The sequence below is a fragment of the Aulonocara sp. 'chitande type north' Nkhata Bay genome, linkage group LG4, assembly GCF_057382095.1.
Source record: "Aulonocara sp. 'chitande type north' Nkhata Bay isolate Kocher_YH1m ecotype deep benthic linkage group LG4, A_spYH_male_GT1.1, whole genome shotgun sequence".
NCBI classification, from domain to species: Eukaryota; Metazoa; Chordata; class Actinopteri; order Cichliformes; family Cichlidae; genus Aulonocara; species Aulonocara sp. 'chitande type north' Nkhata Bay.
In genome coordinates, this window is record NC_141347.1 from 7883329 (window position 1) to 7903884 (window position 20556).

The following is a 20556-nucleotide window of genomic DNA, read 5'->3' on the forward strand; positions in this document are numbered from 1 at the left end:
TATACATGGTTATGCTCAGGATATGTCAGCCCATTTCTACTGGAAATGCCTTTTGGTTAAACTTTCAGCAAGGAATTTGCATTTGCACTGTTACATTTTTATAAAGCTTTAATGTACATAAAAACCAGCTTCTTGTTTAAGTGAAAATAAATGGAAGGTTGTCTTTTTGCGCTAGTAATGTTGTGGAGTTGTATTTTGTCTCGCATCAATTATATCGTCGGTTATATCGTTATCGCAAATTTTCAAATATATATCGTGATAAATATTTTTGGCCATATCGCCCTGCTCTACCTCCAACAAGGTTAAGAACCACTGCGCTTAAAGGGAACTGATAAATGTAAGACATTTAAACTAGACATACATAATACACAGCGAAAACAATATGGAATAAGCATAACTCATAAACACAGGGAAACCAAGGTATAAAACTAAAACCAAGGAACATAAATAATTTTTTCAAAACTCAGAACAATAAAGAATTAACAAGGTTTAAAAGCTCTAAACACAAAGCAGTGGGTCAAAGACCCAGAACCATGACAGTAGTCCTTGTGTGAATGGCACAGAGTGGCATAGCCATTCTGTATGTTGACGTGAGCTTCCTGGACACGTCATGTTTTAAATACTGCTCTTCACCTCAACAAGCCCAAACAGAGGCGACTATAAAGGAATTTAACACGCTAAAGCTGGTGGGCCTGAATGTCACACCAGAAGGTCTGAATCAGAGCCCAGGGCAAAGACACTGAGCAAGTCTAATCAAACAAATTTATTCCCATTTTAAAAAATTAAACAATAAAACAAATGTTCTTTTAAAACTAAAATCCAACACAAACCCTCAATAAAATTGTCCTGAAAAACCCCTGGCCTGGCTAATCTCCATAGGAGCCCTCACCACCAATAGGGCTGCAGCCAGCGAATGACAAACAGTACTCACAGACACAGGTACAGGTTTACCTCTGCCCTGGTGTCGATCGTTGTTTCCCACTGCTCGATGGCCGTGCCGTGTTGGTGGACCCATCTTCACGCAAGCCTTTTCACCTGGTGATCAGGCAGCATGTCCTTCTCTCTCTCTCACCTGGCTTATACGTGCTCCTACTTTCTAGAGTCTGGGCCCTCATCCCTTTTTTGTGCTCGGACAGTTTTTTTAACAGGTCCTTTCAGCAGCTGATAGGCCACCTCAGGGCACACCCACACCTCAACAGGTGTTAACCAGTTTGTCCGTTGTCCACCCAGTCCACAGTGGATTAAAACACTACAAAACAAATATTAAAAATACAAATCATGCAAATAAAATCAAAACACACATCTCAGCAGCTGGGGTCTTTACTGCAGAATCCTGCTCCTCATACCCCTTGTGGCAACAGCATAGCTCCTGAAAATGACTGGAAGTCAGCCATGCTTTGCGTTGCCGTGCCCATACAAGACATACAGACTGCTGCCTGGTTCCCTTCTGAATTTCCCAGGACATTTGTAGTCAAACTTGAAGGGAGTAGAGAAGCATAAACAGATGTAAACTTGGGCAAAATGGACCTCTGAAAAAGTGCTGCATCAAAGAAAAGTCTAGGAACTGTGGAGCCATGTGGTACAGGATGAGGTCACTGGACATATGGATGGACAGTGGTACGTCATGGGGGAACCACGTAGGACAGTCCCAGGATGAGACAGAATCAGTTCCTTCTCAGACTGGCTTAATTTGGTTCCAGATACCATCATCTCAGGGTCAGAAATCTGTCCTAGAACAAAAGAGTGAAGACATATACAAGGCATATGTAGTTCATATTTAGTTACTGATCACACAGAGGGAATGTTCTAACACTTCACACACAATAGTGAAAATATTAGTGTTAAACATTACTAGTGGTTAGTCACAACCATATGAACCTCTTTAAACAATAATGAAGCTTATGATTAAGTTCAATAAGGAAGATCTGTAATCACTCATCTACCTGCTTTCCTGGGTGTTTGACTGCTTTTCGGTTTACACCTCTACTGCTTTCCCACACTGTCGATCTCAATACTGACATCATCACTCTGGTCCAATCATCAATCAAACTCGCTTTGCAAGGTTTAAATCTGGGCTCCGCACATTCTCCCCTTCAAACACCTCAGCTAGAGCTCTATTCAAGCCTCTATCTTCTTCGTCTCAAACAACAGCGTTCTTGACTCCGGAGGGTCCTGTACTAAATCACTGCTGGGATTCCATCCATCTTCATCCATCTTCATCCGCTTTGTCCGGGGCCGGGTCGCGGGGGCAGCAGCCTAAGCAAAGAGGCCCAGACCTCCCTCTCCCCAGCCACCTCCTCCAGCTTATCTGGGGGAATACCAAGGCGTTCCCAGGCCAGCCGAGAGATATAATCTCTCCAGCGTGTCCTGGGTCTTCCCCGGGGCCTCCTCCCGGTGGGACATGCCTGGAACACCTCACCCAGGAGGCGCCCAGGGGGCATCCTTGTCAGATGCCCGAACCACCTCAGCTGGCTCCTTTCCATGTGGAGCAGCAGCTGCTCTACTCTGAGCCCCTCCCAGATGGCCGAACTTCTCACCCTATCTCTAAGGGAGAGGCCAGCAACCCTTCGGAGGAAGCTCATTTCTGCCGCTTGTATCCGCGATCTCGTTCTTTCGGTCACTACCCACAGCTCGTGGCCATAGGTGAGGGTAGGGACGTAGATCGACCGGTAAATTGAGAGCTTCGCTTTTACACTCAGCTCCCTCTTCACCACGACGGACCGGTGCAGCGTCCGCATTACTGCAGCTGCAGCCCCAATCCGTCTGTCGATCTTCGGCTCCCTTCTCCCATCACTCGCGAACAAGACCCCGAGATACTTGAACTCCTCCACTTGGGGCAGGAACTCATCCCCGACCCGGAGTGGGCACTCCACCCTTTTCCGGCTGAGAACCATGGCCTCAGATTTGGAGGGGCTGATCCTCATTCCCGCTGCTTCACACTTGGCTGCGAACCGTTCCAGTGCGAGCTGGAGGCCCTCACCCGATGAAGCCAACAGAACCACATCATCTGCAAAAATCAGAGATGAGATTCTGAGGCCACCAAAGCGAAAGCCCTCCGCCACTTGGCTGCGCCTAGAAATCCTGTCCATAAAAATTATGAACAGAACCGGAGACAAAGGGCAGCCCTGGCGAAGCCCATCACCCACCGGGAACGAGTCCGACTTATTGCCGGCAATGCGAACCAAGCTCTTGCAACGGTTGTATAGGGATTGAATGGCCCGTAGCAATGGGCCAGACACCCCATATTCCCGCAACACCTCCCACAGGACACCCCGAGGGACACGGTCGAATGCCTTCTCCAAGTCCACAAAACACATGTAGACTGGTTGGGCAAACTCCCATGCACCCTCAAGTATCCTGGAGAGGATAAAGAGCTGGTCCAGTGTTCCGCGACCAGGACGAAAACCGCATTGCTCCTCCTGTATCCGAGGTTCGACTAACGGACGAACTCTCCTTTCCAGCACCCTGGCATAGACTTTCCCAGGGAGGCTGAGGAGTGTGATCCCCCTGTAGTTGGAACACACCCTCCGGTCCCCTTTCTTGAAGATGGGGACCACCACCCCGGTCTGCCAGTCCACAGGTACTGCCCCTGATCTCCACGCAACATTGCAGAGGCGTGTCAACCAGGACAGCCCTACAACGTCCAGAGCCTTCAGGAACTCGGGGCGGACCTCATCAACACCAGGGGCTCTGCCACCAAGGAGTTGTTTAACTGCCTCAGTGACCTCGCCCCCGGAAATTGGCGGGTCATTCCCCTCATCCCCAGACTCTGCTTCCTCCTCGGAAGACGTGTCAGTGGGATTAAGGAGGTCCTCGAAGTATTCCTTCCACCGCCTGACAATTTTCTCAGTCGACGTCAGCAGCGCTCCGCCAGCACTATACACAGTGCAGGTAGAGCACCGCTTTCCCCTCCTGAGACGTCTGACGGTTTGCCAGAATCTCTTCGAGGCAGTCCGAAAGTCTTTTTCCATGGCCTCTCCGAACTCCTCCCACACCCGAGTTTTTGCTTCAGCCACTGCCCGAGCCGCATTCCGCTTGGCCTGTCGATACCTATCGGCTGCCTCCGGAGTCCCACAGGCTAACCAAGCCCGATAGGACTCCTTCTTCAGCCTGGTGGCTCCCTTCACCTCTGGTGTCCACCATTTGGTTCGGGGATTACCACCACGGCAGGCACCAACCACCTTGCGGCCGCAGCTCAATGCAGCAGCTTCGGCAATGGAGACGCTGAACATGGTCCATTCGGACTCAATGTCCCCAGTCTCCCTTGGAATGCTGTTGAAGCTCTGCCGGAGGTGTGCGTTGAAGATCTCGCGGACTGGGGCCTCTGCTAGACGTTCCCAGCACACCCTCACTACGCGTTTAGGTGCACCAGGTCTGTACAGCGTCCTCCCCCGCCACCTGATCCAATTCACCACCAGGTGGTGATCAGTTGACAGCTCAGCCCCTCTCTTTACCTGAGTGTCCAGAACATATGGTCGCAGGTCTGCTGATACGATTACAAAATTGATCATCGACCTACGGCCTAGAGTGTCCTGGTGCCACGTGCACTTATGGACACTCTTATGTTCGAACAGGGTGTTCGTTATGGCCAAACTGTGATTAGCACAGAAGTCCAATAACAGAGCACCGCTCGGGTTCAGATCAGGGAGGCCGTTCCTCCCAATCACGCCCCTCCAGGTCTCGCCGTCATTACCCACGTGAGCATTGAAGTCTCCCAGCAGGACAACAGAGTCTCCAGGTGGAGCACCCTCCAGCACCCCCCCCCCCCCCCCCCCCCCCCCCAGGGACTCTAAGAAGGCTGGGTACTCTGAACTGCCACTCGGCGCATAAGCGCAGATGACAGTCAGGACCCGTTCCCCGACCCTAAGGCGCAGGGAACAAACCCTCTTGTCCACCGGGAAAAACCCCAACGTACCGGCAGCAAGCCGAGGGGATATTAGAATACCCACCCCAGCCCGCCGCCTCTCACCAGGGGCAACTCCAGACTGAGACAGAGTCCAGCCCCTCTCCAGGAGACTGGTTCCAGAGCCCAAGCCATGTGTAGAGGTGAGCCCGACTATATCTAGCCGGTACCTCTCAACCTCACGCACTAACTCAGGCTCCTTCCCCACCAGAGAGGTGACATTCCATGTCCCTATTGCCAGTCTTGGCAGCCGGGGGTCAGTCCGCCAGGGCCTCCGCTCCTGGCTGCCACCCGGCACACAATGCACCCGACCCCTATGGCGCCTCCTGCGGGTGGTGGGCCTGCGGGAGGATGGGCCCATGTCTCCTCTTCGGGCTGTGCCCGGCCGGGCCCCATTGCTGGGATTCCGTCTAAATGAATTTCTCAATCTCAATAAATCACATTAAATTCTTCCAAGTGATCTTTCCTTTTACAGTGTAAACCTCAGACTGTTTTTGGCCACTGTTTGGTTTTTGCACCATAAACTCACCGACAGGTTCAGGATGGATTTTATTAAAAAGTGAAGAAAAAAGCAGGTAGTCTCCAATCCATTGTAGCTGTAGGTATGCATGTGTCCCTCAGTAATGCTGACATTCTAATTGTAAATTGTAACTATCATTGTTAGAATTTTACTCTGATATGTTTTAACCTTGCCAACCTGTGTTCTTAGTCAGTGTCATCTTTGTAAGCCACTTGTGCAAGGTGGAGGTGGTGAAACACATGGAACTGGGAATAATGTATGATCTGCTACAGGAGTGCAACTATGTGGTCGCGAAACCCGTTAATGGGTACACAGCTTCATGACATGTGACATCAAGGCAAGTAGTCTGAAGTTATTAAGGCCGGAAGGGATGGCTTTCTTTGGTGCCAGCACTAAACATGTCTTCCGTAGCATTGGTACCTTTTCCAGCAGCAGACTCGGGGGGGGGGGGGGGGGGGGTTCAGTACTAAACCTATTGAAAACCTATTGTTGCATATTAAATACGCGATGCTTGACTGGGTTGCTATGACAATAACTATGTACATTAGGTGGTACTTAACTGTAATAGAAAACCAGTCGATCTAAGTCGAGTCGTGGTGAGCCGTGGTGAGTCGATCCGAGTAAGAACTAATAAAGAAGGGGCTATACAGAGGTGTTGACAGGACCAGGTTGTGATCTCATCTACCTAGTGGGGAGAAGGGTAGTGGCTCTGTATGGATCCTGCATGTTTACATACACAAGGTCCAGATATTCACTAGAGATGGACCGATCCGATATTACGTATCGGTATCGGTCCGATACTGACCTAAATTACTGGATCGGATATCGGAGAAAAATAAAAAATGTAATCCGATCCATTAAATATCACGAAAGCACCTCACAAAACTTGCAACACGCCGTAACTCACCTCAGAACGTATGCATCACGTGATAGAGCAGCTGTGGCATGCAGGACCTGTCGGTGGTCTGGATAGCATGTGGAGCTTCGCTAGCAACCTGGCATTTCATCTCCGACAAAGTTATCCCCGAGAGAAGTAAAGCAAGTGTGTAAGTCCATCTCTGAATGTTTGTAAAGCATTCCCACGTTAAGCTTAACAAGCGACTGCCTCTCGCTCTCCGGCTGCTACTTCAATCGTGAAACTGCTTAAATCAGCTGATCGGCTTTTCTGTCGCGAGTCTGTCTCTCGTTTGTTTTTGGTCCACTTTGCGCCAGAAAGAGCAAACCAGCGGCTGAACAACAGCAGCACGTTTAAGCTTGATAAGCTGTTGTTAGAATTTATTTAATATTAATTTCTACACCAGGATCTTTTTCTACGTAGCTGACGGCTGGTAACTGTGCAGGGGCGGATCTAGCAAAGTTTAGCCAGGGGGGCCGATAGGGCATTAACTGGGAAAAGGGGGCACAAAGACATACTTTTCTTTCTTATTCTCATTTAAAATGTCTAGCTTTTAATAAATAATTATCTGACACCCAAAGTTTTAATTTGATGTAAAATGAATAGAAGTCAATTACTGTATATAGTGACTATTAAGTCTAATATTTATACCCTAGTAAGCTATAGTACTTTTTACTTTGGGAAGGTACCATCTGTGCAGTCTGCAATTTTGTTGAAGAAAGATGTTGAATCTATTTAATATTTCTTGAAAAATAATTGATTTCTGTGCATTTTTTTTCACACTGCATCAAATTAAGGTTGATTACGTCGATTAAGCATCATGAGGTGGCGCGTGAGGGGTGGTTCCCTATTTTTTATTTATTTATTTTTGTTGTTGCTGGGAGTTGGAACCCTATTAGTTAGGTTGCTTAATATTTACGCTAAGTACTCTTTAAAATACCAGAATAGGGAGGATGGTGTAGGTCTAAGTTTATTAGATTGATCAGTATTGCTGAACTATGAAATATTTTTTTTGTATACAGGTATAACAGAATAGCTTTAGTGTAGTTGTTGTTTTAAACTTGAGTATGAACTTGCAGACTTGCAAAATGCAGCAAGATATTTTAAAAAACAGTTTTGTTGATTAAAAAACACTATATCGGATTCATATCGGTATCGGCAGATATCCAAATTTATGATATCGGTATCGGTATTGGACATAAAAAAGTGGTATCGTGCCATCTCTAATATTCACTTATAATTATGACACATTAACAATTGTAGTTGCATGTCTTAGTGCTCCTGGTACACTGCACAACTTGGATCTCACGCTTATCTTAGTTGTAGCTATGTGGCAGCATAGCTAGAATCAAACAGCATTTATAAACTTAAAAAAAAAAATTGCAATGCAACAATGTGATAGTGACTGGATGCTATAATTGTACTTCAGGCACACATTCAGCTGCCACCCCAGTACAGACTGCAGGGCTGTTTAAACTTAGGTAATGGAAACAACATCTTTATCTTTTTAGACAAAGCAGTGTGATCATGACTGGGTACACCTCGGCCACACTAGAGTCACTGTGGCTCCCTCTGACCGTTGTCAGCGGAGATCAAAGACACTACAAACTCCTGTACCTGCTGCTGTACTAGTCCACGAAGTGTTGTAATGAAACGTGCCAAAATAAATGACATAAAACGACTTCACGTCTGATGGACTTTTATTTTTACCATTCATAATGAAATAACAAGGTAGAGCATGTCCACAAGTGTCCCAGGAGGAAGGAAACTGAATTCCTCAGAAGGAAGGATATTTTGGGTTAGGGGTTGACATTTAGGAATCACTGTACCATACCATCAACTTCAACAATTTGTCACTACATGTATTTTTCTTTTTTCTGTATTTAAACAACTAAAATATCCATACAAAAGGAAAGAAAGAAAGAAAGAAAGAAAGAAAGAAAGAAAGAAAGAAGCAAAGCAAAAAGCAAGTAGGGAGTGTGTTTTTGTTTCCATTAATATAACTAATATTTCCTCTAGTGTTCTAGTAGTTAACACCGTCAAAATCAAAAACTGGCCTGCGTTTTCTAATGTAGTCCATCCATTTCTTCCATCATGATACAAACAGGTCGCTCTTGTAGTTCACATCTGCTGTCATTTTCTCCATTCTGTAAATGTCCAGTGTGATGTTCATCCACGTGTTCATAGTTGGGCTCTCTGAAGAAAGCCATTTTTTGTGATGGCTTTTTTTCCTGCTGCCAGTAAAATATTAAACAAGTATTTATCGTTCTTTGTCCATCCTGCTGGCATAAGTCCAAAACATAGTTTTACTTTCCAAAAGTAAATATCTTCCAAATGTCTCGTGTATCGCTGCATGTATTCCCTTCCAATAAGTTTTAATAACATGACAGTCCCAGAAAATATGATAGTGATTTGCATTTGTATTTCCACAATTTCTCCAGCAAGCGGGAGGGTTGCCTTCATAGTGAGATTTTTGGTGAGGTGTAATAAAATATCTTATCAGGCATTTCCACCCAAATTCCCGCCAGCTCTGTGAGCTGCTACATTTCCATTGATATGCCCATATTGTTGTCCACTCTTCCTCCTTTATCTCTATTCCTCCCTTCATTTCCCATTTTGTTTTAATATATAAAGTCAAGTGTAATTTCATATTTGTCAATCCTTTATAGAGGTCACCTATAATACCTCTGTTTTTATTTGAACTGCCCTTTTAAATACGTCTAGCAGCTGTTTACTTAGTTCAGCCTTAGCTTTTATCTTTTTGTTCACAAAATGCCTCATCTGTAGACATCTATAAAAATCCTGTGTTTCTAATGAATATTTATCTTTCATTTGATCAAAACTAATTAGTCTGCCTTCCTCCATTACCATACATAAAGCTGTTAATCCTTTATTTGTCCAATCTTTGAATCTGGTGTCCAATTTATTTGGAGCGAAATGTGTGTCATATGCACACCACTTAAGAACTGCTATATCCTCTTCTAGTTTCTATTTTTTTATTACTGTTTCCCAAATTTTAAAAGTCAACTTGATCCATGGATTTTCAATAGTTTTTATTAAATTTTTCAAGCTTCTGTCTGCTATAATAGCTTATATGGGGATGGAGGTCAGATTCTCCTCAATAACTTTCCATTGAGCGTCATATGAAGGATTACATCAGCATATCATAGGCCTTAATTGTGCTGCCCAATAATAATCCCTAAGAGAAGGTAAGCCCCACCCCCCTTTTCCTTTGTTAAGTTGTAAGGTTTTGAATCTAATTCGGGGCCTTTTTCCTTGCCATATGTATCTTGACAAAGTTTTATCCCATTCATTAACCAGTAGCACTGCCAGGCTTCTACCTTTCTACCTTTAAAACCCGAGAGCAGCCAAATGGCTGGTAGGCTTTTAGCTAAGCTTTAGCTTCAGCCAAGTGGAAGCTAAATTGGCTAGTCATTCATATGTATATTAGGTTGTTACCTGGGAATTCTGGAGGGAGGGGAGTGGGGGTGTGTCAGTGAGGGGGTGGGGGAGCTGCTAAAAGCTGTGAACTTCCTTTTGTGTTCGTCTGATGCATTCTCAATCATCCAGGGAAATAAATCTCCAAAAGTCACCAACTTGGAGTGTTTCAGTTTGCCATCTTAGGGAGAAATCAACACACATGGGTGTAGGTCCTTTGTTGCTGAGATTTATTGATAAAAACAGTACAAAAAACCAACCATTTGTACACATATTTACAAATGGCCTGCTGAGTGGTGCACGGAGCATGTTCATTGGTTCATGGACCTCCCTGAACTAATGGCATTTATTGCAATTGTCATCTTGCGGGGGGTTAACAGGGTTCCATCTCTAAATGACTGCTGGTCAGCAAACCTGGGAAACCCACAGATAATTGGAACTATGGCACGAAACCGCTTCCAAGACATCATGCAACACCTACGCTTTGATGACAAGTCCACCCGCAGTGATCGAGCAAAGACTGTTAAATTCGCTGCAATTTCCAGTGTGTGGGGATCATTGGTCACCAACTGCATCACGTGCTACAACCCTGGTCTACATATCACCGTTGATGAACAGCTTTTCCCATCAAAGACTCGGTGCTGTTTCCTGCAGTATATTGCAAGTAAACCTGACAAGTTTGGGATCAAGTTTTGGGTGGCTTGCGACCTAAAATCCAAGTACATTTGGAGGATGGTGGTTTTCCGTCTAAGAAGTTTTTGCGCAAGTGAAAGCGATGTGAAAAAATTGTCCGTGGTAACATTTCTGCCCTTGTCTAGGAATGGTTCCATCAGCCTCATTACTACATTTTCAGAAAGTCTCTCCCCAGTAGGACGATTGGGGTCCTTGCCAAGATATGGGAAGACATTGCAAATGTACTTGGATTTTAGGTCGCAAGCCACCCAAAACTTGATCCCAAACTTGTCAGGTTTACTTGCAATATACTGCAGGAAACAGCACCGAGTCTTTGATGGGAAAAGCTGTTCATCAACGGTGATATGTAGACCAGGGTTGTAGCACGTGATGCAGTTGGTGACAAATGATCCCCACACACTGGAAATTGCAGCGAACTTATCAGTCTTTGCTCGATCACTGCGGGTGGACTTGTCATCAAAGCGTAGGTGTTGCATGATGTCTTGGAAGCGGTTTCGTGCCATAGTTCCAATTATCTGTGGGTTTCCCAGGTTTGCTGACCAGCAGTCATTTAGAGATGGAACCCTGTTAACCCCCCGCAAGATGACAATTGCAATAAATGCCATTAGTTCAGGGAGGTCCATGAACCAATGAACATGCTCCGTGCACCACTCAGCAGGCCATTTGTAAATATGTGTACAAATGGTTGGTTTTTTGTACTGTTTTTATCAATAAATCTCAGCAACAGAGGACATACACCCATGTGTGTTGATTTCTCCCTAAGATGGCAAACTGAAACACTCCAAGTTGGTGACTTTTGGAGATTTATTTCCCTGGATGATTTAGAATGCATCAGACGAACACAAAAGGAAGTTCACAGCTTTTAGCAGCTCCCCCACCCCCTCATTGACACACTCCCCTCCCTCCAGAATTCCCAGGTAACAACCTAATATACATATGAATGACTAGCCAATTTAGCTTCCACTTGGCTGAAGCTAAAGCTTAGCTAAAAGCCATTTGGCTGCTCTCCGGGTTTTAAAGGTAGAAAAGCCAAATGGCTGCTCTCCGGGGATTTAATTAAATTGTTTCTGGTTAATTTCTGTTGGTAATGTTTGAAATAAATATAACAATTTAGGAAGTATATTAATTTTAATTGAATCTATTCTCGAATATAAACTTAAATATGGAATTAGATTCCATCTCGCTATATCTTCCTTAATTGTCTTTTGTATTGGTGAGTAATTTCGTTCTAATAGTTCTGCAAGATCCTTAGGTATTATGACTCCAAGATATTTAAAGCACTCTGTTTGCCATGCTAATTGGTACTTACTTTTTTTTTTTTCCCATATATTTTTATTGAAATTTTTTATAGTACAATACAAACAAATGTTGAACACCCTCACATTCACACATCCATCCATACATCAAACCTGCCTACATCACATTCAAATGTAGAAATGAGCATAGTTCTCACAGCAATACAAAAATACAATGGGTTAGGATAGACAAGATTCTCCCCTCCTGTCCTTCTTCTTTTCCTTTTTGTTCATAAATGTCCTTCACCTCCACTCCCTAAAATAGTCATATATGGCTTCCACATATTCACAAAGTCCCATTGTTTGCCCTTGGCAATATATGTCAGTCTTTCCAGGCCTAGAGAGATTGCAATTTCCTTCTTCCAGAGTCCCATGGAGGGAGCATCCATACTCTTCCAACATAGCGCAATGGCTCTTCTGGCTTGAAGTAGTCCGTAGTCCAGTAATTTAGTTTTTTTCCCCGATTGCTTAAATTCCCTTGGATATATTCCAAGTACACAGAGTTTTCCTATTAAAGGGATTTTTACCTTAAACACTCCAGACAGATATTTGATAACATCTTTCCAAAAGTCCTGGATTTTAGGACACTCCCATAGACAATGAAGAAGAGTTCCTTTTTCAACTAGACATTTAGTACAGATGTCCGGAATATCATTGGACATATGATGAAGCTTGACAGGTGTTATATAGGTTCTCATGAGCCATTTATATTGCAGTAGTTTAAAGCGTGTGTTTATTGTTTGTTTTTGTGCTTTTAAGCAAGCCTGGTTCCAGTCATTTTCATCTATGTCCTCTTGGATCTCCCTTCTCCAAGCATCCAGTTTATCTGCTGCTGAGTCTTTGGAGGAAAGCATCAGTAAATTATAATATATAGAGAGAAAACCTTTCCCTTTTGTATTCTTAACACATACCTCCTCTATTTTTGTCAATGGTGGAAGTTCAGCAATCCTTTGCAGTTTTGATGACAAATAGTTTTTCAATTGTAAATATTTAAAAAAATGCTTTGGGGGTATTAAATATTTTTTACACAACTGATCAAATGTGAGCAGTATGCCATCTGCATATAGGTCTTTAATTTTTTGAATGCCTTTATTTTTCCATATTTTAAATCCCCCATCACTTTTACCAGGCGTGAACTTTTCATTTCCCCAAATAGGGGTAAATTGCGAAAGCGATGGAGGATCGCCCACATATTTATGAGCTGCATGCCAAATTATAATTGTATTTTTCAAGAAAGGGTTCCTTGTAGTTTTTTTTAATATCTTAGTGTCTGAAGAATATAGAAAAGTGTGTAAGGGAAGATCTGGAACAGATTTTTGCTCGATGTCAACCCAGGCTGGAGGTGTTGTTGGGCAGAAATAATGGGTGGCTGATGTTAGTTGGGCAGCCATATAATACCATCTGAGGTTGGGGACTTGGAGACCTCCTCTTTCATAGGGCAAGTAAAGTAGTTGTAAGCGGAGCCTTGCCTTCTTATTATTCCAAATAAATTGGTTAAATAGTTTGTTTAAACTGTCAAAAAATGAAGCTGGTAGGGGCAACGGAAGTGTTTGGAAGTAATATAAAAATTTGGGTAAAATTGTCATTTTTAGGATATTTATCCGGCCTATCATAGATACAGGCAGGTTTGTCCAACGGTTTAGCATTTCCGTGACCTCTCCTACAAGAGGATCATAATTTATTGAGGTTATGTCCTTGAGGCTTGGAGTGATCCTAATGCCTAAATATTTAAAGCCTGTTGTAGTTGTCTTAAATGGGGTGGCCACCACAGGGCTTCTTCTTTCTTCCTCATTAAGAAACATTAATTCTGATTTAGAATTGTTAATTTTGTATCCTGAAAATTCTCCAAATGTTTTTATTAATGTTACTAAATTAGGGATACTATCTTTCAGATTAGTCAAAAAAAATATAATATCATCTGCAAATAAAGAAATTAGATGGTCTCTTCCTCCAATTCTTGTCCCTGATATTCCTGCATTTGCTCTCACAGCTATGGCCAGAGGTTCTATTGCTAACACAAAGAGAATTGGTGACAGAGGGCAGCCCTGCCTGGTTGATCGCTGTAAATTAAAGGGTTTTGATACGTTATTATTAGTTAAAACTTGTGCTGTTGGATGTGTATACAATAATCGGATCCATTTCAGGAATGTTTCACCTAGTCCATATCTGGGGAGCACTTGTAAGAGATAATTCCATTCTATTCTATCGAAGGCTTTGCACGCATCTAGTGATAGCAGCGCAGTGTCCTCCCTATTGTTTTTCTCATAAAGTACATTGAGGACACGTCTTATATTATGATAGCCTTGTCTCGTTTTAACAAAACCTTGTTGATCGTCTGTTATCAAATTAGGCACACATTTATCTAGTCTTCTAGAGAGTGCTTTACACAAAATCTTCGTATCACATCCCATAAGACTAATTCCCCTATAAGAGGAGCATTCAGTCGGAGGCTTATTTGGCTTCAATAAAAGGGTTATTGTAGCTAATCTCAGTGAGTCTGGGAGTATTCCGGACTTATATGACTCCTCATACATGTTAAGAAGTGGCAGTATTAATTTATTTTTAAATGTTTTATAGAATTCCATTGGAAGTCCATCAGGACCAGGCGTTTTACCGCTATTCAGGTCGTCTATGGCTTCTGACAGGTCTTTTATTGTTAAATGACTATCAAGGGCTGTTTTATCCTCTTCTGAGAGGGTTTGAAATTTTAACTGATCAAGAAATGCATCTTGTGTTTCTCTGTTTCCCGTATATTCAGATTGGTATAAAGATCGATAAAACTCTCTGAAATTTTCATTTATTTTTAAAGGGTCTGTTGTTATAATACCCGATTTGGACTTTATGTGGGTGATGGCCTTTTCTGCTTGCATCTTTTTTATCCTCCAGGCCAATAATTTTCCTGCCTTCTCTCCTTGGTCATAAAATAATTGTTTGGTCCACATTAAACTTTTTGCCACTTTCTCTGCTGTTAATTTATCATACCTGGCTCTTAGAATAGTCAGATTGTTTAGTTTAGTGGGATCATTGCTCTGGTAAAATTCTGTTTCATTAGATTTAATTTGCCTTTCTAATGATTTTAATTCTTGGTTATATTGCTTACTCTTGTTGCTACTGTAGCTTATAATTTCCCCTCTTATGTAAGCTTTAAATGCTTCCCACCTAATACTAGCTGTGGTTTCATCTTTATTTATTTGAAAATATTGATCAATGCAAGTTTCTATAAATTTGACAAATGATGGGTCCTTTAACAAAAATGTTTGCATCCTCCATCGCTTTACACCTTGATCAACTTCGCCCAATCTAACTGATAGACATACTGCTGCGTGATCACTAATCACAATACTGTTATACCAACAGTTCTCAACACAAGGTAATAACTCTGTAGAGATAAGAAAGTAGTCTATCCGCGAATGACTTTGATACGAACTAGAATAACATGAAAATTCCCTGTTATTTGGATTCCTTGTTCTCCAGACCTCATTTAATCTCAAATCTTTCATATAGTTAAAAAGTATTTTTCTAGTCTGGGTATGAGTAGTGTCAGTTTGAGACGACCTATCCAGGTTAGGGTCCAGGGCGCAATTGAAGTCCCCTCCTATGATATAAAGGCCCTCCAAGGTTGATATTGTGAGAAATAGATTTTCATAGAAGGATGGGTTATCCTCGTTGGGGCCATAGATATTTATCAGGTTTATTTCTAACATGGAGATACGGCCCTGCACAATTACATATCTCCCATTTGGATCTGTAATCACCCTCGTAGTTTGAAATGGGATTGACTTATGTATAAGAGTAATGACTCCTCTGGCATGTCTAGTAAAAGAAGAGAAATATACCTGACCCTGCCATCTTTTGGTTAATAAATGTATCTCTGATGCAGTAAGATGAGATTCCTGTAGAAAAATAATCCTAGAGTTAAAATGTTTTAGTCGGTTTAATACTTGTTTCAGTTTAGCTAACTTCCGTATCCCCCTAACGTTCCAGGTCGTAATGTTAACCTTCAAAATGTTCTCTTTAGTTGTCCTCTCCATAAAATATTGTCAGACTGTTCACTTAAATAAACAAAGTAAAGGGAAAATTGAAGAAGCAGGTTTGCACATACATTCACACACTCACACATACCAGATAAAGAACTTGTAAACAATTTCTGATTGAACATTTGCATTTCCTTGTTGGAAATGTCTCCCCCCTCCCTTGAACAAATTATTTGGAGGGCGTTAATCCACATCACTGAGGAGTAACTAGTCAACGCGACCTCTCCAAAACCCCATAAATCAGACAGTGTACACTAACCATATAATGATACTGATTCTTCCCCCATAATAAAGTAAAGTTTACCCTTGGTAGGACAAAACAAAACAAAAAAAAAAAGACTTAGGTGAGGTTCAGCTGTTAATCTACAACCCAAAAACGATTGCAATCAAACTTAGAACGAATATGCGCTTAAAAACGCCCAGTTATGGTAACATAAGTCCCACATAAATTCGAGCTCAAAATTTTATCTGTCTCTTATCAGTGACTCAATTACTGGTCGGTTATGTTGAAGCAGAGGCAGTCTTATGGAGTGTCTTAATGGTTAACCTGTTGTTTAACCAACTCACTGGTGATGAGCATCCTCTGCTGTTTCCTTCGGCAAATTCTTGTAGAATTTTTCGGCTTCTTGAGGTGTTGAGAAAAGGTGGATCTTCCCACCGTACAGGATTCTGAGTCTGCATGGGTTGTGCTGGAATCCACGGAAGGCATTGATATCAATAAACAGTTTGACAACCGGGTGAAATCCCCGTCGGATCCGAACCGTCTCCGCAGACAGATCCTGTGCAAATGTGATCTTGGCCCCATCATGTGTAATTTGTTGTTTTCTTGCTTCCCGATATACCAGTTCCTTCTCTTGGAATTTTAAGAAACGAATAAGCACCGCTCTGCTCTGGTTTGGTTTCCCAGAGGCAAGCGTGCGATGCACTCGCTCCAGTGTGAATGACTTGTCGGGCGCTAGCCCCAGCCACTTGGGTAGCATGATGTTAATAAAGTCGAAGAGTGATTGTTGCCCCTCTGCTCCCTCTTTTATGCCGAAGATGCGCAGGTTCTTTCGTCGTCCGCGGTTTTCCAAATCATCTGTTTTGGCTTCAAGAAGTGCGATTCGTTTGATAGCCGAGTTCAGTGACGTTTCTGTTTTCTCAAGTGTGCTTTCAACTTCGGCAATGCGGGCTTCGGCCTCTTCGATATGAGCCCCCTGGTTCAATATGTCTTGCTTTACCTCCGAGACTTTACCCTCCAGTGCAGTCACTGCGCTCGCCATCCCAGTCAGTCTTATATCGATGCTGTCCAACTTGGCTCCAAAATCCGACCGGAGTGATTTGAGTTCATCCAAAACCTCGGCTATGCTAGCCATGTTAGCATCTGTGTCGGACGTTGATGGTATAGCGCCTGTCTTGCGTCTTCGGGTAAAGATGTCACACTGTTTCACAGATGAAGCTTTTGACATGTCAGTGCCGTATATTCCAGACCACACTAACAGCATATGCAAGGGTTTTTTATAGAAAGTTTGTACACTGTCCTGAGAGCGACCTCGCTAAGCTGCCATCTTAATGCTTGGCCACGTGACCCCCCTCAATTGGTACTTACTTTTAATTTCTTCTGATGGAATACAGTTGTACTTAAGCAATTGTGTTTAAGTTTTAAGTCAAATTCAGTAACCATGTGCTCCCCAGCCTCGTGTATGGGAGCCGCTCATACCACCCAGAGTCAGAACTACTCCACCGTCAAACCTATGGCACCCCACACCCACTTCAAGGCTATGCAGCAAGTCATCACCCAGGGAGCTCAAGACGGGGTGGAGCTTGGGGTGGACGAACACTAGGTAAGGATTTGGTTGTGCATTGTATAAATGCAAGTTTTAAATATTATATTCGAGTGAACTATACAGTGTTATTTCTATCATCATATGAACAAAACTGTAAATAGAAATAACCCACACAAAAAGAAACGTGAAATAAATGTCTGAACTGGAAAGGGAGGGGAAGTAATTATAGGATATTGTAGGAGGGAAGTGTGTATTGTAGGATCTTTACCTTATAATATAACATGCATTGAGGTGACCATTGTTGTGATTTTGCACTATATAAATAAAATTGAATTGAAAATTGAAATATATTGAACTGATATGCAAACCATAACGTACAAATGCAGAGTGGTTTATATAAATAAATCTTAGTATTTTATGGTATGTTACAGTTTTGATATGACTCCTATATTTTGACTACCATATTGGATTTATTGTTTTGATTCCGTCCATAGGGTATAGTGTTTTTTTTTCAGCACACAGATGGTAGGCACTAAGAAGGTAGACTACTAGACAGATTGGACTAGGACTATAAGGAACAAAGGAGTACAAATGTACATGCCAAACGGAAAAGGAGAAAAAAATCAAACTGTTTTCTTTCTTTGGAATAAAAAACAAAACTCAAGGGCAAAAGATGGAGATAGAGAAGTAGTATTATTTTCTAAAAGGTGAAGAAAAGCAGGCTATGTATGGAAATACAAATTCATAACCATATCTGTGTAATGCTTCTCAGTTTTATTTTACAACAGCTAAGCTCCATGGCCTATGTTGTATATCCCACAAAAATCAGTAATCAGTACACTGTTTTTGATATTTTTCGGTTTTAAATCTCGCTGCAATTAGCCGTAAATTGTATCTCACAAACACTGTATGCTTGTGTCACAAACACAAGAAATTCAAATCAGTTTGGGTGTTTAAATAGTCTCTGATAGGTTTGTAGCTTGAACCTATTCGCTGGAACGTTAAGGACAATCTGCTACGCAGCAAAAAGCAAGACCCAAGGCACCAAAGTTCTTTCTGTTACTCATACATGAGGGAGACCTGCCTGGAGCCAAGTGTCGTTCCACCACTTGACCTCTGTCAGACTCTCAGCCAGGCTCCCCATAGCACTCCTTTTATTGTGGTTACATGAATATGCATAGGGTCATTAACATATAACATCTTACATAGGTACACATGTGAACAAAGAATACTGTGTGTGTGTGTGTGTGTGTGTGTGTGTGTGTGTGTGTGTGTGTGTGTGTGTGTGATTTGTGTGAGGTCAAGATGTGACCCTGTGAAGACTCCCCAAAGCTGGTGCCAGGAGTCCAATGGGTCCATCTAAACAAAAGGCTCTTCTACTTAAAGAAATATACGTGTGTTTGCTATACCATAAATCAATAAAGAGAAGATAGGATCTCTCCCATGTTTCCAGGCTGTGGGTGTGCATTCTAGTATGGAATACACACCAAGGCTTTGTAGTCTGTTAAAGATCACACAGCCTACCACTACACAACTGATTATAAACCTCTAAGCATACATGGTTAAATATTTCTAAGCATAAATGACAATCAACAATACAAAACCTATCAGTCTCCTCCTTGTATTTTGGGCCTTGAGAAAGACAGTTTTCTGCAGAGTTCTCACATCTTCAAACATAGCATAATTGGTATGGCCCGGATCTGACCCACACAATGTGCTTACACATGGCCCACATACCGCAAAGAATGATGGTCCTTTGGTCGCCCAGATCTGGTCTGCCAGAGGTGGCCCACACATGAGCCAGCACAAGGCCAGTTGCAGAACAGTTTCAGCTCTGGCCCCAGATGTCAGCCTAATGTGTACCTTAATCAAGCCATGTAATAACAACATGTGCTGGAACATAATAGTGCAAAAGTAACATGACGAAACTCTGCTCAGACAGTGAATGGACTGATTCTTCTATAGCACTTTTCTACTCTCCCAGATTACTCAAAGTGCTCTATACAAAATGCCACATTCACCCAACCACACACTTTATCTAAACTGAGTGCTTCCTAACTTTATTCATAGTCTTGACTTGCAGACTGGAGGAGCCAGGGATCAAACCACTAACCTTCCGATCAGTAGGTGACCTGCTCTGCCTCCTGAGCTACAGCCACCCAGTGGTAAACATGAGTCAACCCTCACTAGGTTTTGGATAAAGTGTACACTCACAAACCTGTCAAACCTGCATTTGAAACATTGGCTACCGTAGCAGTATAGTATTGCAACAAGGCATTTGGGTCTTCTAACTAAAATGGGAAAATAGGAACATAAATAGTGCCATCATTGCCAGACCTGGCCCACATCTGGTTGACATACACCCTACCATGACATCAGTCAGTCAGAAGTGCCAGTGTGACGCCAGATCTGGGCCAGACCTGTTTTCTATAAGCCTTGGCCACATAAACCAAACCACAATCAAGACAGATGTGGCAAGCCATCACATAGACAGTGGCATCATTGCCAGGCCTGGCCCATATCTGGATGACATATGTCTTTACATGCCAGAAGTCAGCCAGCAGTGCCGACTTGACACCAGATCCGGGCCAGACCTGCTTTCTGTGTGGGTTTTTGTAAATACCATCAGTATTTTTATTTTTATTTTTTTATGCCAAAACCCAGTTTGCTCTTGTGCGATACGTTGGTAGCTCAAAGTCTGAAGATTTTCTAAACTGTTTATATCATCTATGATATCAAGTAACTGAGGTTTGTATTTTGTTGCAAGGTCTGTCAGGGCTGTTTGACTCCAGTCTCCATCATGCCAGCCCCTCAGGTCCCGACCCCTCTGTCATGAATCTGATTTCAGTTCTGGATTCACGGCCTCCACAGCCCTCACCCTCTGCTTCCTCCCTTCTCTCTCAGTTCCGCACATCCTCTTGGCAGACTGGTGAGTGTCAGCCTGTTGTAGGAACAACATTTAAAAAAAAAATAAAAACAAACTATTGTCAGTCCCAGTTCTTAAACTTAAAA

At 42.7% G+C, this 20556-nt stretch overlaps 1 protein-coding gene across 3 annotated transcripts in view; it reads left to right on the plus strand.

The window, feature by feature from the left end:
• prr12b (proline rich 12b) overlaps window positions 1-20556 on the plus strand; it is a 67931-nt gene that overhangs the window by 12137 nt on the left and 35238 nt on the right. For all 3 annotated transcript variants that reach the window (XM_086288231.1, XM_086288229.1, XM_086288230.1), the window contains exons 2-3: window positions 17453-17601; window positions 20312-20473. In XM_086288231.1, coding sequence (XP_086144357.1) covers window positions 17453-17601; window positions 20312-20473 — 311 coding nt within the window. The remainder of the gene's footprint in view (window positions 1-17452; window positions 17602-20311; window positions 20474-20556) is intronic.